Here is a 25,454-nt window from a genome sequence, read left to right on the forward strand (position 1 = left end):
CAAGGATCACGATAAAAAAAATCCGACCCGTCTTGACCCGAACCCGATCCAATCTCTCACCATCACTTATAACTCCCTCTGCTCGCCATCGAATCGATTCACCGATTGGCCTTATACTGCCAGACTCTTCCCAACACGGATCCAATATCGTCAAAACGGGTACGAAAGCTCCATCTCACCTGCTCTTTTAATCTCGACCGTCCGTCTTATCTGATCAAAATATTATGTTCCGTATTCGAAGGCTGGCGGACGGTTGAGATCAGAAAGAGAAAAGCGGGATGGATGGGTTCGGACGCAGGGAGTTTGCATCCTAACCCGACACGTGTCCGCCCCACCATCCGCATGCCGACGAAACCGTCGTCCTTCTCTTACGACGCGCTCTCGCACGTGCTAATGGATTCGTCAATGAGGGCAACACCGTAAATCTGAGCCCATCTTATGACCGTTTCCGGAGCCCCGCCTCTCTTCGCCGCAGGATCCCCTCCAACCTTTCTACAGACCCAATCCGACAAGACCAAATCGGTGTCCATTGGCACTAGCGGGGTCCTCAAAATCGGACGGTCGAGATGAGAACTTGAAGAGAGCAGTCGAAAAGTAGATTTTGGTGGGAATCCTCATCAGAAAAGGGCTTCGTCATAAACTCCGCTTCCCCCCCACCCCCCACACACCCACACACCAAATCCAACGCAGGGCGTGTGAGCCAGTGAGCGCAGGATAGGGTGCCCGAGGAGGAAGAAGGAAGAGTAGAGGAGGATTAAAAAAAAGAAAGAGGGGCTTTTGGTTTTCCACTCCGCCTGTCGCTTCGCCTTCGCACCCTCCGATCCACCGGAGAATTCGTGGCCCGTGTCGCCGCCATGCCGGGATGCCTCGGAGCTAGGGCTTGCTGGCGGAAGGAGTTATAGTTATCGTGATCTTTAGGCGCAGATGAGAGCCCACGGATCTGCGTGGGATTTCTGGTCCGGTCGCTGAAGGGGCGAGATTTCGTCTTCGGATGGAGGGTGGTGGAAGCTTAGCCGCTCTTTATTTGGTGCGTTCGCTTATTTTCTCTTCGTTGGCATCCGCTGCTTTCTCGGCGCTCCGTTACTGCTTTGGTTCGCTTTTGATGTGCTGGGGTTTGGTGTGAAAGGAGGTTTTGGTTGTGGTTTTCATTCGTTGGGGTTGGCATGTTTGAGAATTAGGTCATTGATGTGCTTTATGTAGCGGGAACTTTTATCTTGTTCACTTTTTTGTTCTTTCTCGAAAGTTGGTGCCTTTATCGCTAAATTTAGACGTTAGCCTTGTTTCTTGAGCTTTCTTCGGTGCTGTCATCAGTGTGGTTTACGATTTTGCGAATTTATTTGCAAAAGTTGGCTGTTTGCGCAGTTGATGGTTAAAGAGACCACTTTTTTTTTTGTTGCATATAATTGTTCGTCATGTAAATAGATTTGGTTATTTAGAGAACATTTATATGTTGAACGTTAGGAGTCGTTGTGAACATGGAAATTTTTTTATTATGAGCTTGGTGGAGGATAATGCTTAACCATATTATTATTAATACTTTCTGTTTTTGCTTCAGTAAGTTGGTATTTTAGTGAATAGCTTTGTTCCTTTCCCTACCTGCACTTGTTTTCATGTTGGTGTTGTTAAGATATTTAATAGGGTTTATGCAATTTAGATGATTGGTATTGTAATGCTTGTTCGGTTAGAGTAATGTTTACCATGATGAATTCTCATGTTGCGAGAATTTATACCCTTATGTGACCTGAAACCTATTCATATGGAATGCTTGATCTTTTAGAGTCAAGATACTGCTTGCTAGTAATCTTCCCATGATGAACTCTCATGCTGCGAGAATTCATACCCTTTCGTCACCTGAAACGTATTTGTATGTATTGATCATGACAACATTCCTTTGTTGCAGCTATTTGCCTGGTTATAGTAAATTACAGTCACAGCGAGGGGGTTACTAAATTAGTGACATCATACTAATTTGTGCCAATGAGAACATATAATAACATTATCTGGCTGGTTTTGATCTGGGCATCAGCTATGACTTGTTGGCCTCTTATTGGTCTTCTTTTTTCTTCCATGGCTTTGAGATGGTTTCAAGTTAGTTATGCGCATGCAAATGCTGCATTGGCGTCAGGCTTGTGCCATTTGAGGCCACATGATGATCCCATTGGCAGCTTGAGAATGAGCAGGAACTTTTCAGATTTTTTCCTTCTTTCCTTTCTATTTCTTCTTGTTGTTGTTATCATTGTTATTGTTATTTTTGTTATTCTTGTTAAGTCATAAACAGCAGATTATGGAATTTTAAGAATCTGGTAGATCATGAAATGCTGTTTTCCTCTTATTGTGGTTACTGCTTATTTAGAAAAATTTTCCTTAAAAATGTACAAATGCCAAATCATGTTTTTTTATGGTCACAAGCTCTTGGTTAGTATCTAGTTAGTACCTAATATGGGGCAAGATCCTTTCTCTGAAGAATACATCTCACACTTTATGTGAAAAAAAAAGTACATCTTACATGAAGCTGATTCTTGCAGCCATCATACTGCAGGTGCAGCAAATGCTGCTTTCAGACATTGTATTGATCTGTCGCCTCTGTACGCTGTACAATTAATTTTAACTGTAGCTACAATTATATTCTTAACTGTAGCTCACCTGATGTGTATCTGTTGTTATGAGGATATGGTGGAAAATGAACTTTCCGGGGTTTTGTTGCTGACATGAGTCAGATAAGGTGATCTGGGCTGAAGGAAGATGCTGGAGAGTCATTTAATTGTGTACTATGTTAAATTAATTATGTTGTGTTGGATCCTAAATTAGGACCGTGAGGATGGTTAGATATTTACAATGGTAGCAAAGGATATATTTTATGAAATTAAGCCTCAGAACATCATGTTCACTTTGTGCATTGTGCTATGGCTCTATGGCTCTTGCATCACAGATTATTTGCTGAAATCAATTTGAAGGATTCATGACCCTTTTAATATGTTTTAAGGTTTGTCTTTGTATATTGCCGAGAGATACTAGATGCGTTTGAGATAACATGGTTGGTTCTGGATCAACATGCTGATGGAACATGCTATATTTATATCAGCACTCAGTTTGGGCTTTTGTTTTTGTTACTTGGCTTCTCTTACGTTCTGATATTTTACCTTTTTTATTTTTCTAAGTCTGTCTGTTCACTCTTTCAACTTTCTGTTGGAATAAAAATGAAGCAATTGATAGTATCTCAAGTTTTGCATTCAGTTGTTTCTACTTCAAAAATGTACTATTCTTCTCTTATTTTTCTCATTCACTGTGTTATTACATTTGTTACTTCAGAATTTATCCTATCTTGTGAAGATACCATTGGATTTTTATAATGTAGATATCCTATAACATTGCAGGGCTATATCCATGGATTGTGATGATAATGATTTTCAGAATGAGAATTTTCAACTAATTGGAGAGGACAATGATGGGTTTCCTCGAAGCTTACAATCATATGCACCAAAATTTGATATAGACGATCACTTCCAGACTCACCTAAGATTTGACAGTTTAGCAGAAACAGGGCTTTTACTTGGCATTCAAGGTGAAGAAAACAATTGGATTGAGGAGTTTTCACCCAGAAACAGTGCCATCGAATTTGGTTCAAGTGCCTCTCATACTTGCTCCCTTTCCGGGCATGACATTAATTGGTCCAATGCTCCATCATCTGAATCTGTGCAAATGTTAGTGAAATCAGTTGAAAAGGATGAGAAGGTAAGCCCACAAATTATGAATACAGAGGCAGAGATACATGCAATTGAAGATTCTGCTATATGTGCAACAAATGCTATTACACACACTGATTCAGGTCTTTTGACTGATAAATTACATAACAGTATTTTGGCGTCAAATGAAAATGTGGAGCAACATGAAGTTGCTTCTCAAACTCCCACTGATGAAAAATCAGAAGCTGGTTTGGCTGTAAGTCCATCAGATCAAAGATTCCACTCTGTTGCAGAAGTGGTTGCCTCACAATGTAGTGCTAAAGAAGGATTAATTTCATCATCTGGTGATGTATCTAAAGCATATTTAGTTTCTAGTGAGCTTCTTGAGGTGGTTCGGAGCAAGGAACCATTGGATAATACATCCACGATGAGTAGTTCACTCGATGATCGTGCTTCTGCTGTAAACAAAGATACCGAAGTTAGTTCAAATTTTGTTTCTCACAATATTCAAAATGACATTTCAGGCTTATCCACTGCTAATGCTGGTATGATCACTGAACAGCTTGATAACCCATTATTTTCTGAGCAAAAAATGGAAGAGTGCTATGTAGTTGACATAAGCAAGAGATCAGAAACTCTGCAATCTGAAAATAAGCAGAATGAAACAAGTTACAATCTGTATGGTGATTGCAAAGTGAACGATCAGCATTTTCAAGACCAGGTTAAGAATCATGTTTGTGATGTTAAGGATTCTTCTGAATTGGTTTCATCTGCAGAATCTCTAATGTTGTCAAATGACATATCTAATAGCACTGTGTTAATGCAGAACTCTGGTGGACTGCTGGAAGCTTTTGCTTGCCAGGTACAGGTTTCAAACAAAGACTCAATGGCAGGGGACAAAAGTTTAACTTGCACAACGGAGGTACCTTCTTTAGCAATGGAAAAAGATGGTATTGTTGGGAGAAACTCTGTTGGAGTTGACACTGAAAATACTCGTGAGCTAAGTGATATAGCTGAAGGACCGATAGATTTTAGACATGATGTACATGAATATATTTCTGAAGAAGGTGGTGTCAACCCACATGCTCCAGCGACCAAAGACAGTATTGCTCTTGAAGAAGAAAGAGACCTTGCCACGTCTAAGGCGGTTATTAATGATAACAACTGTAATGAATTGAGAAGATCAGACATGGCAGTTGAGGTAACTGCCATGAAAGCTGAAATAGGGACAGCTGGAGTTGATAGTGATAAGGACTGTAAAATTGATACAGTAATTTCGAAGAAATCTGACTCCATTCCAATAGAAAAGAGCGCAGAAGGTGAATGCTTAAAATCTATTGTTGAAAAATCCATTACAACAGAAGAAAGTTCTGAAGATGAATGCTTGAAATCCATTTCTGAAAATCCCACTGGTAAGTTGGATGCTCCAGGACATGCTATACTCAATGAACCTTGTGCTGCGTTAGTGGATGACACAGAAAATAAGCTCTCATCTCCTGTTCATGATAAGTTGGATACAAGTTCTTTGGTTGCTGAACATAATGAGGATAATACAATTCATTCTGAGGAAAAGGAAAGCACTGCACAATTGATTGATTCAAGTGGCACAACTCTTAAGGACTGCTCCACTGCTACTGAGGATACAGAAATTTCCTCATTTGAAACTCAAAATAATGGTATGGTGATGGAATCAGACAAAAATTCAATCATGGACCAAGCAGGTTATGCATGGATTTTTCATATATATCTTTATAATGTTTTTTGCTTGTAGTCTAATATATATGTCACAGTTTCTATGATAGTGGTACTGACGTGCCTGTGCGTTATTGCAGTTGCTGATCTGCACTCAGGATGTCTCACATTGCCTTCTACTGACAATTCAATGACTCTCCAGCGGTTGCATTCTGAAGTTGAATTAGTTGTAGAACTGAAGGAAGTGACACCATTATCTATACCTGCATCTCAGTGCGATGAGAAGAATGTAAACACCTCTTCCTTATCAGTTACAAAGAGCAGCATGGACAATCAGATTTCAAAACAACAATTTGTGGTGCCTGATTCAGAAGCCAATGTCCCTTCAATGAAGAATTTTTCAGATAACTTGGGTAATTTGGCTGCTAATGTGCTTGATATTTTCTAATTTTTAGATTGTACAAGTCCATACTTAACTCTAAACAGAATTTAACTTTCAATTGAAACATTTACCATAACATTGAGTAAAGATTCGAGTGGTAGTTCGATCGGTTTTAGTAATCTATTAGTCCAGTACAATTACTAATATACTGTGTGATATTTTGACCCATTCCCCTGGTACCATTGAGTAAAATAATAAAAAAATAAAAATGAAATAAGAAAAATGTGATATATTGACCGATTCCCCTGGTGCCATTGAAGAAAATAATAAAAAATAAAAGTGAAATGAGAGAAAAGTGTCGAGTTTTAGCTATACATTTTGATATTCAGTACTTGGTTAGGCTGGTAAATATTTGTCAGTATGTCTTGGTCTATTTTGAACTTTGATCTTCAGAATTTCCTTAGTGTTACCCACAAAACTTCATCACTTATGATTTGATAAAACATTTAGGTTATATAAAGCATATGTCGCTTAAATGGGTTAAAATTCTTGGCCAAGGGACAATAACCTGAATGAAGTGAACAACTGTACAAAGTTTAAGTTATTTTGCTTTTAAAAATGTAAATTTCTACCCAATCATCGTCACCTTGTTTGGCATGACTATTTAGGAAAGTTATGGAAACTGTGGTTAGGTGCAACCTTAAGTTTTACTTTACCAAATTCAGTCCGATGACAAGGAATAATGGATTGCTGGAAGCTCATGCTTCTAGTTGTCATTACCTGAGGTGATAAACAATGCCAATGTATCAGGTCAGGCAAAAACAGCCAAGTTTTTGCCGGTCTTGACAGTTCATGATTCTTACACAATAAAAATCTAACCCACCATGCTTAATCTTTTTGGAAATTTAGCTTCTACTGGCTATCAAATGCCAGAAACTGCTTTACATCATCGTTTCTGTACATGCGTGCTGATTTTTTTGTCTTTTGTATGGACCTTCATTCCCAAGGTTCTGTTGTACATAGAAGGAAACCATCAAATTTATTAGGATCATTCACATTAAATTGGGAGAGGACCTTTTCATTACTCTGGCAATTCCATGTGATGAAGCAAATCTTCTTTTCCCATTTAGTTATTAGGTGTCTGGTGAACATATGTCATGATTTGTTGCAAAGAATATTCAACTGCTGCTTTTTCCTGGCAAACAGGTAGAGATTACAAAATTTACTGTTTCCTTTTGAACAGAAACTGCCAACAGTGATGAGGTATGGGTAGGTTCATCAGATGGTGTATCTTCTCTTGCTACATGCCTAAGCAAAGAAGGGAAAGATACTGATTTAGTTCGAACTAACAATTGTGACAAACCAAAACATACTGAAACTGAAAGTGAGTCATCTTCCCTTGATGATTCTACAAGTCATTATTCCCTTCTTGTTTTAGCTTACTTCATACTTTTAATGTCCATTTACTATTCTGTCGACACTATGATAGAAGTACAGTGGGGCATAACAAAAAACAAAATTCTTATATTGGTTGGGACACGAGGGTTAGAATATTTTGTTATTTTTGTCGACTTTTCAGATAATCTCCATATTTACACATGCACATGAATATTCCTTTAGAAACTGTTCATGTGTGTGCAAACATGGAGTGCTATCCAGTGGTTTAAATAGGCGCTCGGGCGAGGCGAGGCGAGAATCGAGCGCCTCAAGGGTGGACCAGGCGGTGCACTTCAGTGAGGCACCACCTGGGCGCTTGCTTGAACCCAGCCGCCAGGCGGCTCAGGTGAGTTCTCGGCTCAAATGAAGCAACCGAACCATACTTTTAAGTTCGGTTTGGTTCAATATTAGCTAGTTGGTCTATTGAACCAACTAGTCACTTTCTTACCCGCAAAGCCATCCCTCGCACACCCGCACGACCCCGAGCCATCAACCCTAGCGCAGCTTTTGCCTTTGCCGACGACGCTTTTTGCCGCTACCTCCACTGCAGACGCAGCGGATTGAGGCTTCCTCTGTCATTGATGGGCAGGTCCGACTGCCTAGCCTTCGTTCGTAACTTCTTTTCGTTGTCGTTGGTTCCGTGTGCAGCTCCTTCCACCATCGAGGGAGAGGACCGTAGCTTCCTCTACCACTGACGGACAACTTTGAAGCTTCCTTCGCCCACTATGTCATCGTTCACAGTTGTCGTCGCTATCGTTGCTGTCGTCAGTGGCTTCCGCTGCTGCCACTGTCGTCCGAAAGTTCCATTGTCAGTGACTTTTTCTCCCCCTCTTAAGAGTTCTTTTCTCCCCCGTTAACTACTGTTAACAATAGTTTAATACTTTAATGTCATATTTTTATTTATATAATCATATTTATCAATTATATTATATATTTTTATATTTTTATATTTCAGAGCGTCTTGCTTTGCTTGGGCGAGCACCTAACGCTTCGAGCATTTAGGGACCTTGGCGCCTAACGCTTTTTAAATAACTAGTGCTTTCTAAAATTTTATTTGCATGAAGCCATATGTAGCACATGTTAATTCTGAATACTTAACACTAATTAAATAAAATGGTCTACATTTGGTCATCGACATGTCATTTGTTAAAATGATTTCTTTACTCGCTACATTCTGTTTCATCTTAACATCCATTAGTGAAGATTGTATTTGGTTTGTGACTTCGTGTTGGGCTAGCTGAGGCATATTTAACATAGTATTGCCTACAATAGGTCATTGGCACGTCATCTGTTAAAATAATGCTTTTCAGTAGGTTCTGTTTCATCTCATCATCCGTTAGTGAAGATTGTACATGGTTTGTGTTAGGTTAGTGAGGGCATATTTAAAATAGTAATTCAACTGTTAGATGTCATCATGCTGTAGCCTTTAAGATCATTGATGTCCTTGTTATATGCATGTTGATATCGTATCTTCTAGTTTGCATGATACAATATGAAAGCCAGTTCATATGAAGGTAACCAACTTATGTCATTGCAGTTGCTGCATTAAATAGCGAGAGAAACAACTATCCTCAATCCACTTTGCCTGAAAGTAATCTTGAGTCCTTATTGGATCCTGATGGTGGTAATCTAAGTTCATCTGAACCAAATTGTGGTTCACCAACTGTTATTAGTTGCAACCAATCTATTATGGAGAAAATGGAACATAGAGAAAGCAATAGTTCGTTGCAAGATCATGCAGGTTCTGCTTCAACAAAAAATTCTGATATTTTAAAATTCACTGTTCAAGATTCTAAAGTGAGCATAACATCAGAAGAAGATGGCAACTTCACATTTGTAGTTCAGCCAGATGCAGATTTTTCCCAAAAAGACAGTAACAAGGATTTGGCACTTTTCTCCAATACACAGTCCTTTGAACAGCCGCAGGTAACTACAATTACCATTCTCAATATTATATATTATATTTTAGTTTTATAATTTTCTTAAAGACAGGTAAGGCCTTCAACTAAATCTAAATGTATCATATGTTACTTAGATTTCTACGGAGACTTCACAGGGGTATCTGAGTGAAGCTGTAAATGAGAGTACTAGCACCATCAGCAAGACAATTGTGGAAGACAAAAGTGGTAAAGTTTCTGCTCAGGCAACTAAAAAGGTAGGCATTTCAAAAGGAGATGCTAAAGAGAAGTCACATGATTTTCGTGGTAAAGGTAGGAAAAGAAACCCATGTAGTACCTCGCCTGTCCCTGAGAGAGCCACAAGAAGCAAAAGCCAGAGGGAGGGTATGCAGCAATGTCTCTCTGTTGAGACTAAGACTGCAAATCCATCCTGTTTTCCAAGTGTTCAAACATCTAATCTGCCTGATTTGAATACATCAGCTCCTTCTGCCCAGTTTCACCAGCCTTTCACAGATTTACAGCAAGTACAATTGCGTGCTCAGATTTTTGTGTATGGATCACTGATGTGAGTTGCAGCTGCCTTTTCTTTGATTTTTAACTATTATGTAATCCAGTAAAATATGAATTGATCTACTTGGTGCAGCCAAGGTGTCTTGCCAGATGAGGCTTGTATGGTACCAGCCTTTGGAGGAAGTGGTTAGTATACATAATTGTTAAATTGTTGTCATGCATTCTTATCTGATGTAAACTGTATTGGCTGCTTTCATGAAGATGGAGGAAGGAGCTTATGGGAGCGAGCGTGGCGTGCATCTTCAGAAAGATTCTATAACCTGAAGTCATCATCCATTAGTTCTGGCACACATTTGCATCATCATTCAGGTGAATGGATTTTAATTGAGCATTCCATTCATTAACATTAGGAAGTTATTCAGGGTAATTGATACTTGGTGTATAAATACAGAACAAGGGATCAGCTGCAGCCCTCTTCCTGGCAAGGTTCTTGATTCCCCTGCTGGCTGGAAGGACTGCAAGGTCCCAAGTTCAGCAATACAAAATTCCACTGTGTCTTTGCAGTCAGCTTTCCAGAGTTCATCTAATGATGGTTTACACTCCAATATCACAAGAGGCATCCACTTGGAATCCAGTCAATCTCTATCTCCAATGCATCCATACCAGACTTCTCAGATCAAGCAATACATGACCAATTCTACACCTTGGTTATCTCAGAGCCCTCACCCTGCTTCGTGGTCTTTTTCATCGCAAAGTTTACCTGTTGATTCCACTTCACAATATTCTGGAATGCTTGTTTCTGAAGCAACTCCAGTAACCCTTGTTAGAGACTCTTCTATACCTTGTGCCTCAAACATGCAGCTCGCTTCCGCTGGTACCTTGCTGCCTAATCAGGATGCTGCCCATGTGTCTGCTGCATTAGTTGTGCCATTCGAGACACAAAATAGGGAAGCAACTCCTGTAAATGCTAAGAACACATTTGTCAGTGAGAAATCCAGAAAGAGGAAGAAGGTTTCTGCACCCGAGGAGCTTGTGCCAAAATTTTCAGTTTCTCAACTTCAAGCAGAATCTGCTTCTGCAGCTTTTACTACTAATAATCTGCCTAATTCTGTGGGTCTTTCTTTGTCTTCTAATTCTCTAAGCACTGTTACATCTACTGGTCTAGTTTCAGCTACAACTCACCCCATAACTATGCCTTATTACCAAATATTAGGCAGTGGTCGCACTCAGCAGAGGGTCACCTTCTCGAAAGAGACCTGCACTCAAATTGAGCACTCAAAGCTTCAAGCTGAGAATGCTTCTGCTTATGCCGCGGCTGCTGTCAGGCATGGTCAAGTTATTTGGGAGCAGATGGTTGCCCAAAGAAAATTAGGCTTGGCATCAGAAGTTGATCAGAAACTTGCCTCTGCAGCTGCAGCAGCTGCTGCAGCAGCTTCTGTTGCAAAGGCAGCTGCAGAAGTTGCCAAGGTTGCATCCGATGCTGCATTACAGGCTAAATTGATGGCCGATGATGCTCTAAATTCTTCTAATACAGGAATTACTATTAAAAATTCTGAAATCAGCTTTGATGTTGGAAAGAACTTGTTGACATCAACTCCTGTTTCAAGCTCCAAGGGCAAGGACAAGATCCGTGGTCCTTGTTCAATAATTTCTGAGGCACGTGAGACCACCAGAAAGAGGGTTGAAGCAGCTTCTGCTGCCATCAAGCGAGCAGAGAACTTGGATGCCATACTGAAAGCTGCAGAAATGGCTGCAGAGGCTGTATCACAAGCTGGAACCATCATTGCCATGGGGGATCCCTTACCATTCTCAATAAGTGAATTAGTAGAAGCAGGCCCTGAAGGTCATTGGAACATTCGTTGTGCAGCTATAAAAAAGGGGATTGAAACAAATGGTGTGCATGCTGGGGAGAATCTGGCTTTAGATTTGACTGTTGATCGTGAGGTAAATACAAGAAATTCAATCAAGCAACCATTGACCTGTAATGAGGGACAAAAAGTTTCTATTGTGGAAGAAATGCCTCCCAACAATAAGAAGTCCTTGTTATTGGAAGAAAATTCTGAAGGTAAGTGCAGCTTGCAATTGTTTAACAAGTGCTGATGTATTTGGATGCAGTCTGTGTATTTATCTAATTTCATCAATATAGTGGGTTATCTTACCCTGTCAGAATGCGAATTACAAGATGAATCAAGATTTGTTCCAACTGATGGAGCTGCAAGAGATGCTATGCAAGGAAGTAGTATTCAGAAAGGTTCGCTTGTTGAGGTACAATTTTGCGTAGGAAATTATTATTCTTCCTTTCTGCAAATACTTTTGAGTTTTTAGTGTTCTCTATATCAAATGTAAAACTTCATATTTTTTTTATTTTTTAAAAATATTTTGAATTTAAATATCAAGTACAAAACTTGTATTGATATTGATTTAGTGTTTTTGGCTAAAACTTGGTGTCCAAATTGGTGGATTCTCTAGGTAAAGGATTAAGGATCAATGTTAACTTCTAAGTACATAAGGAAGCCAGAAGATCGATAAATTCACAAAAGAAATTAAAAAGTTTTATTTTATTAATAATCATCACCTTTGTATGAGAGCTAATGCAAATATTCTAGTCCTAGGTTATTGATTATGAGAAACTCTGCTTATGATGAAAGACATTGATATTTAGTTGTAAAGGACTCAATAATAGATTGCATTGTTAATTTCATAGGGCAAAAGGGAATGTTAAGTGGGTGAACTTGCCTTTATGTATTCAGAATCAGCCATATAATGTGAGATTTCTTGGTAGGATGATTGTGTGCCTGCTAAGTGACCAGCCCGTTGATCGGGTCTAGTGTCCTCAGTGTATACATAAGGGCTCGGTGGCACAACAATTTAAACAAGATTAAGTGACAGTGCCTGCATCTACGGAACCTTGTTAGTAACGTTAGATTGCTAGTATTTTTTTGTTTGATTTTTTTTACTTTGCTCTAGCCTACTTTATGATTGAATTGCTCTTTTTAACAACAATACTTAATGTTTCTGGTCCTTGTAATTTTCTCCTTGGGGGTTTAATTTAGATTTTCTAACACAATGTTTTCCCAGGTTGTAGCTGATGGAGATGGTCTTAGAGGAGCTTGGTTTTCTGCACGGGTTCTTGATCTCAAAGACGGTAAAGCATATGTGTGCTATGATGGTCTTTCTGATGAAGGTAAAAGATGGTTAATCCTGTAATTGAACTACCCACTGATACAATATTAATTTTTAGTGTCTAATTCTGGTCTATTAAGTCATTCAATTTATATGTTTTGAATTTTGGCTGTTGCAAGTTGGTTACTTGTTGTACTTGAGAAACTCATTATTGTATGGTGTTGTTTATACTATGTAGACTTTGGCTAGCTTAAGAAGTGGATGGAAATGTAGCTTGAAAGTGATAAACCTCTCACAACATGTGAAGCTCGTCCCTTTAAATGCCATATATTGATTGATATGTTCTAGTAACTTTTTCACATTATGCAGTCAATGACAAGCTTAAGGAATGGATACCACTTGAATCCAAAAGTGATCAACCTCCTAGAATACGTGTGGGTCATCCTGTTATTGTAGCCAAATCTGAAGGAACAAGGAAGCGACGTAGAGAAGCTGTAGGCAATTTCACTTGGGCGATTGGAGATAGGGTAGATGCTTTTATACGTGATGGGTAAGACTGCTTTATGTACCTTTTGGTATTTTTGAATGATTTATTTGTTAAACTAGAGTTGCCTGAAGAGATCATTTTATACAGATGACCTTATGTCTCATCTTCTGTTTACTTGTTCTCTACTTCACTCCATTGGATTCTATTACCATCATACATAACCTCAATATGCCGTGACTGAAATTTGTTTGTTGGACATTTTTACCAAGTTCTTAGTTTCATTAATCATAAGTGAGTTACTATGCATGCACTGATTGAGTTCGGTATGTGCTATTTGTTGATGGCATGCCAGACTAGGTATCGGTTTAAGGTAGAAGCATGTGGCAAGTTTTAGATGCTATGTACGGCATAAGTTATATGGCATCAAAGACAAAAGCCTTTGTCAAAATTAATGATCAAGAGGTGCCAAAGGAGGAGGCCTATGTTGCCTTGTGTCAATGATCTAGCAGCATTTAGAGTGAAAAATAGGATATATATAGAGCATGGGGTGCACAAAAGTCTCTGGAGTATACTAATGGCAAATAGAAGAAAATAAAGAGTCATATTTATAAATCAAAAGATGCAATTTACTATGTCAAAATATCCAAACAACAGACAACAAGGGGGAAGAGAGAAACTACAGTCTTCCGTTTATCTGAGAAGTCTTAAAGAAACTAGTGGCATTGATTTCCTAGGGAAAAGTGTGTGTTAGGGCATGGAATCAAATTTATATTTGGACAGGTGAAGGCCATGGAATCAAAAACCACATAATGACAGTTGCAAAAACAAAAGAAACTGCAGTCTTCTGTTTATCTGAAAAGTCTCAAAGAAACTAGTGGCATTGCTTGCCTAGGGCAAAGTGTGTGTTAGGGCATGGAATCAAAATTTATATTTGGACAGGTGAAGGACATGGAATAAAATACCACATAATGACTGTTGCAAAAATAAAAGAAACTACAGTCTTCTGTTTATCTGAAAAGTCTCAAAGAAACTAGTGGCATTGATTGCCTAGGGAAAAGTGTGTGTTAGTGCATGGAGCCAAAATTTATATTTGGACAGGTGAAGGACATGAAATCAAAAACCACATAATGACTGTTGCAAAAATAAAAGGATAAAAACGCCTGCTTTTGCCTTGTGGTATAATTAATACTATTTCGATGACCGCTTATATATATATCCAAAACATTGTATACTAATTCTGTGATTTAGCATATAATATTGTTTCTATGGTAGCCATCTTAAATTCTTTCTTCTTTATTACCTTTTTCATCTGATTATTTACAGGCTTTGATCTATCTCTAATTTGTGGTTGAATATAATTGATTCGGCTCCTTTAGTAACCCTTCTCCCCAAAGTTCATAGACAAAAAATTTGGATCCAACATCTGTGTAGAAATGCTGTTTTGTCTTTTGAGTAACTGATATACAACACTTGGCTTAATATTTTTTATTTAATTTTTCCAAAATTTTGATTCTTATACATTTTTTTCTTTCTTGGATTAGCAGTCTCCCCAATTAATTTGCATCCTTGACGACCATATGTTACCTGTTGGTATTTGAGATTTCCTTAGAGGGCCTTGGTTTATTGTACGGTTGCTTTATTGTGTCTTGGGTGTCATGCTTTTCGCGAGGAATTAACTTCCCCAGGCTACGTACATCTTAATCCCATCCCCCTTGACATGGTGGTTGTAGCTGTGTGCACTAGGGTGCTCCTTAAATAAGAGATTCTTACTCATTATGTGCTTCAGGATTTTTTTTCTAGTAGCTGGTGGGAGAGGGATTTTTTTCTTAGGTTTATCTCTTGACTCTGTGTAATCTTCCTCATGAGGCCAGAAATTACTTATCTCTGCAGCTGCAACTTGCTTCTCTTTTGCTTGTGTCTTTCTTATGCTTCCTTTTCTCTATGCTTAATTTTTCTCACGAATGAGAGATTGCAATGATTTGAGACATTTCCCTACTTCTACTTTGGCTTAACAGATTATATGACAACCGTAAACTAAGTATGTGCTTCTTATATTCTCAGTTGGTGGGAAGGCATTGTCACTGAGAAGAATCAAGATGATGAAACCAAGTTAACTGTCCATTTTCCAGGTATGTTCTATGACATCATTCAGCTATCGTTTTCTTTTTCTCTTCTTCTCCCTTTATTTGTGGGTTTTCTTATTATTTTCTTTTTTAGAGATGATGGTATTGCATTTTTTTTTTTCCATTTTCTGAGGTTTGTTTTCTGCACATGCTTTTGGGACCAGGTGCGGCTGCACATGTTATTATGTGCAGCCATCATCTCTGTTATATTCTAGTATCAACTTGGTGCCTGAAATGAAAGGCATAATGATTTAGGCACCTGTTAAACTGTTCATGTCAATATATGAAATGTGTTTATAGGAAACAGTTTTCTAAGTCTCCATGGGGTATTTCAGTTTTTTTTTCCAATCAAAGATTCCTGCATATTTACTGTTTTACCCTTCAGTTGCTTATTGGGCTTCTGCATGAGCATGTGCCTTATGCTGCCAGAGGATATTTATAATCCTTGTGAGTTAAAAAAGGCATTGACTAATTTTTGTATATATCTATGTTTTATTTGATCTTAATATGTAGTATGGCTTGTCTTTGTTAAGACATTTGATCAGTTATTACATTGTTGTACAAGGGATAGATCGTAGGCTTGAGTCCACGTGTAAGCGTCATGTATGCCATGAATGTAATGATTTTTTTATTAAAAAATATGTAGTATGGCTTGACAAGATACAGCCCAGTGTGTGTAACATGCTAGTGGTGTCCCTCTGCTTAAGGGGCAGGGTTGGATCCTTAGACTGAAGTTTCTATCAAAATAAACCCAAAAAAAATGTAAAGATAGGATAAAAACATAGAGAAGAATAGTTGTACAAAAGAGGTATACTAAGTCGTTGAAACATATGTGGTATGTGATTTTGTTGAAAAGATGATCATGGAGTAAGGTCTAATCAATGTGAATGTATCTGTCTTGATATCTTTTTCCTCTTCTTCATCATTCTCTTATCCCACCTACATCCATTTCCAGCTTTAGTAGCCACACCAGGAATGTGGATCCAAGCCTATCAGTATGATCAAAGCCAATTATCAGGCAAACTCTGAGAAAACAGGCACGTTGGGTTTAGCAGAATTTGAGAGGAATCTATGATATGTACAGGAAATAATAAGAAATGAAAAAAAAAGAATTTGTGGGGAATCAATTGATTTGTAAATTTGTGTCACTAACTGCAATAACTACCATTGCATTCCTAATCCCAACTCCCAAGCTCTCCTTTATTAGGAGAAGTCAGGATTACATCTCTTGGACACATTAGTCTGATTCCAGTCAAGTAGCTGATTGCCTGGGAAGAGGAATTTCTTGGACATGTACCTTTGTAACCATGATCTGGTTGCCCCTCTGGCTCTTTCTATAGCATCAGGATAAGTTGGTTGAGGACAAACAACAATGTTTTACTCGAAAAGTTCTTTTTTGACTTATAGACATGAATTGATTAATATATCATGATTCATGGTGGATGAAAGCCTTTTTTGGTAAACCATAAGACTTGAATAGAATCTTTGGCCAGCTTTGCAAGAAGGAAGACATCACAAATGCTATATATAGTGAATTAGCATTTCACATAGATTTCTGTTGGTCCATTATGCCATCATACTTGAATTTAGATGCTTAAATGTGAATGTGTTGCCCTTAGTGTGCATGGGATAATATCCAGGTGGGTTTAGGCAGTGATTTCAATAGGCGCTCGGGCGAGGCGAGGCGAGGCCCGAGCGCCTCGCTTCATGTCCAGGTGCCTCGCTTCAAATAGGCGCCACTTGGGCACTCGCCCGAGCCCAGGTGCCGGGCGCTTCGGGCGAGCGCTTGGGTTAAACCAGGCGACCGAACCAGACTTTTAGGTCTGGTTGGTCTCCGATGCTTTAGTTGGTTCAATCGAACTAACTAAATCATCGATATCAGGCTTCCTCTCACGATTTCCCCGACTTCCCCAACCCTAACACTCGCGATTTTGCCGTCGAGATTTCTTCTCCGTTGCCGCTGCCGCTGCCGCTGCCACTGCTGTTGCTCGCCACTGCTATCGCTACTCGCCGCTACCATAATCGTTGCTCGCCGTTGTTGTCACCGCTCCCACTCCCGCTGTCGCTCGCTGCTCCCACTCCAGCTACGGCTGTCGCCTGCTACCGTTGCCGTTGCCTCAGCAGCCTCGGTCTTCTCACACTCTTCTCACTATACTGTTAACAGTATATTAATAGTATACTAACAATAGTATTTTTATTTATTATATTAATAATATATTATTTTTATTTTAATATTATTAATTTTTATTTATTTAATAGTATACTTTTTTATTTAAATAATTATATTTATTAATTATATTATATATTTTTATATTTTAGCATCTCGTTTCGCTCGGGCGAGCGCCTAACGTCTCGGGCACTTTTGGACCTTAGTGCCTTTTGGCGCCTAACGCTTTTTAAATCATTGGGTTCAGGACTTGTATGTTTCTCTCTCTGTTGTGTTCACTATGTGGATGAGCATGATGGAAAATCCTGTTTACCTGAAGGTTTATCTATAACATCACTCATTTGAGTTACGAAATTGTGCTTTATAACCATCTATATTTATCATGTTAAGTGCAATTAGTCTTTTTTTTGTCACTGTTTTTACCGATATTCAGCTGTTTACATGTTAGGTGCAATCCCTTTTTTCACTGTTTTTAACGAAATTCAGATCTAGAATATGTTAAAAATCATTCACTTACCAATTTTTGTGTTTTTTGTTCTCTGTGAATTGACCATTCAAAATTTGCTTATCACTGTTTACAGCTGGTGGCAATTCTTCAATTGTTAGAGCTTGGAATCTACGACCATCACTTATCTGGAAGGATGGCCGATGGGTAGAATGGTCTCGGGCAAAAGAAAGAGTTACCCTAGAACCCTATGAGGTCTTTTCTCTAACCTTTCTTAGGGAACCTTTATTTTTCTTTTTCCTCTCGGCTAAACATCATCATTCCATGTGGTTGATCTTTTGCATTATGATGTCATTTTTATACAACTTTGATTTTTATATGCCATGATGTCAATTAGGTTGACACACCACATGAGAAACGACAAAAACTAGGCCGACTAGATTCCAAAAATAAGTCAGAAATAGGTGAGGAAGGAACGGGGACTGTGTCAAAAAATATTTGTGCAGATGATTCAAGGAAGCTTGAGGAGTCAGGGCCACCTAATTTGTCAGAAAGGTATGAAACATTTGCTGTTGGAAAGAACCTGGGTGAGGATAAAAACGCCAATGCACTTAAGGTAAGACGAGCTGGCCTTCAGAAAGATGGATCTAAGGTGGTATTTGGTGTTCCTAAGCCTGGAAAGAAAAGAAAATTCATGGAAGTAAGCAAACACTACAACACAGATAAGCCTGAAAAGTCAACAGAAAGGAGTGACTCTATAAAGTTTGCAAAATATTTGATGCCACAAGCATCCCAGTTATGGAGGAATACTTCAAAAGTTGATGTAAAAGGAAGACGAGTCACCAACCTGAACACTAGGGCCCCGAAAGCCTTGAGGTCTCAGAATGTTCAGGCTAGCAGTACCGTGGAGACGGATAAATCTGTCACCGCTATGTCTGTCTTAAATGGGGGAGAAAGCAGTCTTGTAACCACGTCTAGTAATGAAGAGAAACATAGCTCAATGGAAACTGGTTCTTTTCCACACGTTCTTGAAAAAGTAGATACGGCAGTGATAGAGTCTTCTGTGCAGTCTGTACCTGGCATTCCATCGTCTAAGAAGAAATCCACTACTGTTGTGGCTGAGATGGAGGAGAAAAGAAGGGTTTTATCTACCGTGGATGAATTTTCCAGATCTGAAGTTAAGGATTCTGAAAATCCAGGAACAAGATCTGCTGATGTTATTGAACCCAGGAGATCCAATCGTAGGATTCAGCCAACATCAAGAGTAAGCTTTCTTGAGACTTTGTTTTCTGTATCATGCTTGTAGAATTTGTTTTGCTGCTTTATTCCTTTTTTTGCCTTCTGAAAAGTATTGCCATCATTGAGGATCGAACTTGTGTGGCATTTGTATATTTGTCCATGAGAATCGAGAGAAAGCAGCATGCTCGTAGCACTTGCAAGTCTTGGGATTTGTTTTTGAAAACAGTTCATTAATCCTTCATGTCCAGAGGTTCTGATTATCAGAATTTAATCGTGTTGTTGTATACAGTTACTGGAAGGTTTGCAAAGTTCTCTGATTGTAGCCAAGGGTCCTGGTGTTTCACAGGAAAGAGGTGGCAAGCCGTTGCATCGGGGTGTATTGACTGCTAGAGGTAAGCTTTTTTTAATAAAATAGAAAATACATTATCCTTCATTATACGGACCGAGAACCGTCTCACTTTACATGATGCAACAGGTCAGAGTCATGGATGATTGGAGGGCACCGTTACGATGTAACGACGACGTAATGCGAGTTTGCGTTGCCTGTCCAGCCAGCTTGACAGTGAAGGTATTGTCTGTAGGCGTCATCATGTACATATACAATCCGAAGGATTGGGACACAAGATTTGTTCTCAGACGACAGACAGACGGTGTAAAAAAAAATCTCGTAATCAGATGATTAGGTGTAAAATGTTACGGGTGCAAAGTTGCAGTCTTTCTTTGTCTTGAGCCTAAATACATCAATCTGACTCTGACTCTTAGTATTGCCAAACCTCTCACTGCTCTTGGTAGATCTCATTAGGATTTTGTACGCTACAGGATGCAAGGGAAGCAATGGACCAGGAAATAGTGATCACATCCTATTACTAGTTGTTCTTGGTAAGCGTAGGGGTTGCAGTTTTTTGGATTTTGATTTTAAGCATCGGATAGCTCAGAATGATGCGATTCAATATATGAGCAGACAACTGTGAAGCTTTATTTTCTAATTAAGGATTTATCCAAAATGCTAATTATATTTTTGTGAAAAAGGAATGGTTCAAAAATAATTATGTTTTTGAGTAAGTTTTGCATTTCTTTAATTAGCATTCCTTTGCTTCATCGAGACTCATAATATGAAGAAAATATACTCCAAACCAAGTCCAATCAATCTTGTCATATGTCAACTTAACGACCAAAATCTACCGAGGTACATAAATATACTCCATGATTTGGTTCGATCACTTCGTTCCCGCGTGCAAGTGAGCTCGAATCGCAGGAAGCTTTGTTCCTCGAAAGGGAGTAGATTGATTGATTAGTTCGAAATAGGACTTAGAAGTCAACGTTGACTTATCTTATTAGTTTTATGTGGGCCAAAAAATAGGACGTCTGATTGGAGGAAGCCTGCCTTCAGTCACGTGTCTACCGCGTGATATGCGTCCCCGGGGCCCGACTATAAAACCCGGCCATGGATCGCGATCCCAAGAAAAGAAGCGAAGTGAAGCGAAGCGGAGAAAGGTGGTTCGACTCCCAACGACGGCCGACCATGAGTACCATGAAGTTTTGCCGTGAATGGTAAATGAGTGCCCTATTCTCTCTGCCTCTTCCTCTCTCTTCGCGATGATCCATCTCTAACTTTCTTCTTCCCATTGTCGGAAACAGCAACAACATCCTGTACCCCAAGGAAGACAAGGAGCGGAAGGTCCTCCTCTTCGCTTGCCGCAATTGCTACCACCAGGTTCCTCGATCTCGGCTTCCTTTCGGTTTTTTTGTTGACGTTTGTGCTGTCGTCTCTCCTGCACTGGCGAGCCTCGCTAGGGTTTCTTTCCCTTTATATTTTCGGCTGTTTTTTCACCAGCATCATTCCACGGTAGTTATTGCGACACTATTGCGCATATACGTCTTCAACCTCTATCAGATTCTAATCGTTTTGGTGGAAGCGATTGGGTTTTTGTTTCGAAAGGGAAGTGTGAGGAATGAGGGAGGTAGGTCCGACCTTGGATTGAATATAATAACACATGAAAAGCTTATCAGTGTCAAGGCAAACGATTGAAAGTAGGTTGGTGCCGATCTGGTTCTGCAGAACCCACAAAAATCTGCTTGGAATGGAGATATATGATTAGAAACCAAGGACAGAGAGCAAAAGATCTTTAACTACATACATGTAGTAAAATGCTACATAGATAAAGATGGAAATGAACACATGATGCGAATCACAAGGAATTCACTCCAAAATGATTGATCTTGCTGGATTTGAAACATGACCCTCTGATAATCTAACATTATAAAATGCTTAAATATATACCTGAAAATGGGCATAAGCTCAAGGTGCCAAACATTATTCGATACCTCACACATTTGGAGTCTGATGCTTCCAGTTACTACCGGATCAACATCTGCGTCATCACTCAGAATTGGATTTTATTTGCTAAATATTTTTTTATGTATTTCTTGAGGATATTTTATTTAGTATAGAAGGATCAGTTCATCAAGACATATGACATCCTTCTGGGTTTTTCTTAGACCATAACCCAAATAAAGCTACCCTCAACTATGCTTCAGAATAAAATGTTTTAAATGATTGCTTTGATTTTATCCACATGATATGGTGCCAGGCTCCATATTTTTGTACAATATGTGATTAGGTACCAAACTAATTATATGCAAATCCCTCGTTATCAGTTTCTTTTTTATGTTATATATTGTCGGGAAGAATCAAGGTACTTGTTCTTGTTTACCTGTCCATGTTAACATGACATTTACCAATGATAATTTTCTTTTTGCTCCTTTTACTTTGATGGTGAATCTTCCACTTTAACTTTATACTTATATGGATATCATGGATGTGGACGTCACACGGTTCAGAATGTTTAGAGACATGTACCTTGTACCTTATCATTTGCCTAATTTATCCAGAAATTTGTGCAGACCTATATGTCGTTTTAGTCCCCTCCTTTGCTAAACGTGGCTTTTTTCTTTCTAAACTTGACATAGGATTCAATTTCTAATCTGTATGGTTTATGAAGATTTATGAATGGCATTTCTTTAGCATCTCTGAGGTTGCCTAAAAGAAATATATTTATTACCAAAAAGGCTATTCTATGATATTAGAGCACAAAGAATTATTAGTATAATTTATGCTTATAGTGTATATATTCGAATACCAACCAACCGCTACTGTCACACAAAAATAGTGACACATAAGCACTTTGGAGGAACAAATATGCAATAATAAATTTGTATAGGTTTTATTTCTTAGAGATGTTCTGCTATTTTTACGGTTTTGTTGTTCTTCAATGGAATAACTGCAAAGCTAATTTCTTTAATGAAAAATAAAATGATGAACCTTGTTATATTAATTTTAGTTGGGTATTTTAGATGGTTCACAGGCCAAGTTCTTCAATTGAATTAGTGTAAAGCTCTTGAATTTGTTTCTTACAGCTCTTGGTTTGAAATTTCTTGATTTACCTAAAGATATTGCTTTCTTTGGAACTCAATAATGGGAAATGAAGAACTTGATTAGATTCTGCCAAATTACTCAATATTTTGAAGTATACATACCTAGGTTAGTTTATCCCAAATTACTCGAGATTTTTAAGTGCCTCTAATATACAGTTATCCTCAAGTTTATGATGAAATGTACTTTTCAAAATGCAGGAGGTTGCTGACTATAGTTGTGTCTACAGAAATGAGGTACATCATACTGCAAGTGAACGCACTCAAGTCTTACAGGATGTAGCAGCTGATCCAACTCTTCCTCGTACAAAGGCAGTTAAATGCAGCAAATGCAATCATCCAGAAGCTGCTTTCTTCCAGGTCAGATCTATTTCACCTATTTTACTTTTGAGAATGCAAGATTTTCCTACCCTTGGAAAATGTTCTCCTGTGGTAATATGTATATAGATGTGCTAATTGGCTATTTTCTTTTTGTTGCTTCGGTGAACGACAAAGAGCATCTTGAAATCTCTTTTCTTCTTTTGATGGTAATGGAGTCCTGTTGTTGGTATGGATGATGGTGGTGGCATTAGTAGTGATAAAAATAAGGATATATGTATTGACAGCAGTAATTGTGGTGCCAACAACCAAGGTGACGATAATATTTACCACTATTATCATTGTTGTTGCCACCATCACTCTTTAACACCACATCATCATCATTTTGGCCATCTCCATAACCAGACATAACTATTACCAAAGATCATATCAGCGTCATTTTCATTATGATGCTTAATAAGACGTGTCAATGTTCAGCCCTAAAGTACACATAAGGAAAGATGTTATATCCAACCACTACAACATACTGGATCTAAACAAATTTTGGTCCAAGAATGCATGGGCAGTTATTTTACTACCAGTAATCTCACCAACATAGTTTCTAAAAGCAACTGGATGGTAAAAGTTTTTCCTGGAAGTACTTATGGTGTTTACTTTCATCTGTCATTATTTAAAAATATTAATAAAAGTATAGAAAACATGTTTAGTGATTGAAAATGGGAAACTTTTTTATGAAATAACTATTTTCATAATTTTTATTTTTCCATGTAGTTTGAAATACTACAAAAAAAAATTTCTCATATTTTCTTTTTTACTTAAGCATGTCTTCATTATCATCATTACTCCATTCTCCACAATTTTTTGGCAGAACGACTATAATGCCATGCCACTTCACCTCCACCATCACCATTACATCATGCCTTTGGTATTATTGTCAGTACTCCCGTCACCAATACCATCCTCTGGATGCTGTTGCTGTCCCCACCAACACTAATTAAGCAGCACTTCTCTTATTATTGAGTTTCAATGGTCATGCTTTGCTCCTAGCTGATGATGATCGTCTTTTGTCAAACTAAGTTCCTAATATCTTTGAGTTAATGTTATACTTTAGTTCATAAGATGTTTGTTTTAGTAAATTTTGCTTTGAGCTTCTAATTGTATTCTTAACACTAGATACTTGTCCTCTATTGTTTTGGCTTTTGTAATGTATCTCTCAGCCAAACTTTTAGGTAGCCACACTATCTACTTGTTTCAGTTATTCACCTTGTGGTCATTCAATTAGATCTTGGTGTTAATGCATTTATTCATCAAAAGAGGCCATGGAGAATACAAGAAGTTATGTATATATGTAAAAGAGGATGTGCGTTCCACAATTACTTTGTGGCCCACACTGTAGGACGTCATTGTTATTGTTGCTTGTGTTGCATTGCCAGTAGGGCTCAGCCAATGGTGTAATATATGTAGGATGGTGCTCTATTTATTTGACTGTCAGCAGGAGAGATGCCCTGCAACCATTTCATGGATGATCTGATACTTAGCATTATCTTAACAGTGTGAGATGCTTCTTTAAGCAGTGATCTAGTAGTGAAAATCTCTAAATTAATGGTAATGGAAAGAGTTAGGCTCTAGTCTACTTTATTGTTTCCTTTGAACATGTCTCGAAAATTGACGCCTGAACCAATTGAGAAATAGACGTTATTCTTATATATTTACTAGAAGAGCGACTACTTTTGATAAAGAAGTTGACCAATGTTTAGCATGTTACATGTGTTTGTTCATAAGGGAACAGCTGCGGCTGTAATAGCTTTATTTTAGCAAGTTGTTTTTGCTGATTTAGATGTGTGAAGAAGGCCCCTTACTTTTTCTCTACATATTATAGTGCCCTAGATGGATTATACTACAGCTTAGTTCTCTCTACATATTATAGTGTTAGATAGAAATCGGATAGGTAAATGCTGCTAATTACTTGAATACGATCAAGAAAGCTTTTGTCCAAGTAATAACCCTTTCCGCTGTCATTTCTTGAACAGACTATGCATTACTAGGTGCCGATTTAATTGGCTTACGTTTCTCATTCTCTACTCATTTTTATTCTCTATATAGCTTACACGGTATGGTGCCCAATGTTTGCAGGCTGCTAGCAGGGGAGAGGAAGGAATGACATTGTTTTTTGTCTGCTGCAACCCAAGCTGTGGCCATAGGTGGAGAGAGAGCTGAGTAGATACAAAACTTGCAGTTCTATCAGTCAATGATAAAACCAGTTCATATATAGTTGAAGAAGTCTTGTTCTATTAGATCAAACTTACATCTCAATTTTAATGATTGACGATCATAAAACAAAAGATGTATTTGCTCATGACATCCACTGGAAGCTAATGACTTACAAATTTAGATACGCACTCATACAAATAAATCAGAGGATTACAAAGTTGACATATTTGAGGTTGGTGTTGGGGCTTCACATGGTATCGGTTTCCAGCCCCCCCTCCTGCAAGTTTGACTTCGACTACCAGTCGTA

At 38.5% G+C, this 25,454-nt stretch overlaps 2 protein-coding genes across 6 annotated transcripts; both read left to right on the top strand.

The window, feature by feature from the left end:
- Window positions 1–670: 670 nt before the first annotated feature.
- Window positions 671–19,915, top strand: LOC135583804 (uncharacterized). 5 transcript variants are annotated; one of them, XM_065148843.1, is made up of 18 exons: window positions 671–1,027; window positions 3,375–4,404; window positions 4,510–5,404; window positions 5,516–5,788; window positions 7,001–7,141; window positions 8,732–9,120; window positions 9,230–9,657; window positions 9,736–9,788; window positions 9,864–9,971; window positions 10,054–11,667; window positions 11,749–11,867; window positions 12,681–12,786; window positions 13,095–13,275; window positions 15,274–15,341; window positions 18,084–18,202; window positions 18,345–19,211; window positions 19,476–19,578; window positions 19,662–19,915. In XM_065148843.1, the coding sequence occupies exons 2-18, from the start codon at window positions 3,385–3,387 to the stop codon at window positions 19,676–19,678; spliced, it is 6,501 nt and encodes a 2,166-aa protein (XP_065004915.1). In that variant the 5' UTR covers window positions 671–1,027; window positions 3,375–3,384; the 3' UTR covers window positions 19,679–19,915. The 5 variants fall into 5 exon arrangements, with proteins under 5 accessions (XP_065004915.1, XP_065004913.1, XP_065004914.1 ...); XM_065148841.1 differs by having other exon boundaries at window positions 3,375–5,404; XM_065148842.1 differs by having other exon boundaries at window positions 3,375–5,404; window positions 11,770–11,867.
- A 677-nt stretch (window positions 19,916–20,592) lies between these two features.
- On the top strand, window positions 20,593–25,292 carry LOC135635628 (DNA-directed RNA polymerases II, IV and V subunit 9A-like). Its single transcript, XM_065146842.1, has 4 exons — window positions 20,593–20,737; window positions 20,825–20,900; window positions 22,820–22,978; window positions 25,070–25,292. The coding sequence occupies exons 1-4, from the start codon at window positions 20,631–20,633 to the stop codon at window positions 25,151–25,153; spliced, it is 426 nt and encodes a 141-aa protein (XP_065002914.1). The 5' UTR covers window positions 20,593–20,630; the 3' UTR covers window positions 25,154–25,292.
- Window positions 25,293–25,454: the final 162 nt, after the last annotated feature.

The sequence above is a fragment of the Musa acuminata genome, chromosome BXJ3-4 (assembly GCF_036884655.1).
Source record: "Musa acuminata AAA Group cultivar baxijiao chromosome BXJ3-4, Cavendish_Baxijiao_AAA, whole genome shotgun sequence".
Taxonomy (NCBI): Eukaryota; Viridiplantae; Streptophyta; class Magnoliopsida; order Zingiberales; family Musaceae; genus Musa; species Musa acuminata.

What these genes read in the sequence shown, in the direction of transcription:
- LOC135635628 (XM_065146842.1), top strand. Translation starts at nt 20,631, where the DNA reads ATGGATCGCGATCCCAAGAAAAGAAGCGAAGTGAAGCGAAGCGGAGAA. An exon ending in ATGAAGTTTTGCCGTGAATG is followed by an intron (nt 20,738 to 20,824) that starts GTAAATGAGTGC and finishes TGTCGGAAACAG; the next exon opens with CAACAACATCCTGTACCCCA. An exon ending in CAGAAGCTGCTTTCTTCCAG is followed by an intron (nt 22,979 to 25,069) that starts GTCAGATCTATT and finishes CAATGTTTGCAG; the next exon opens with GCTGCTAGCAGGGGAGAGGA.
- LOC135583804 (XM_065148841.1), top strand. Translation starts at nt 3,385, where the DNA reads ATGGATTGTGATGATAATGATTTTCAGAATGAGAATTTTCAACTAATT. An exon ending in ACATTTGCATCATCATTCAG is followed by an intron (nt 9,972 to 10,053) that starts GTGAATGGATTT and finishes GTATAAATACAG; the next exon opens with AACAAGGGATCAGCTGCAGC. An exon ending in TGATGGTCTTTCTGATGAAG is followed by an intron (nt 12,787 to 13,094) that starts GTAAAAGATGGT and finishes CACATTATGCAG; the next exon opens with TCAATGACAAGCTTAAGGAA.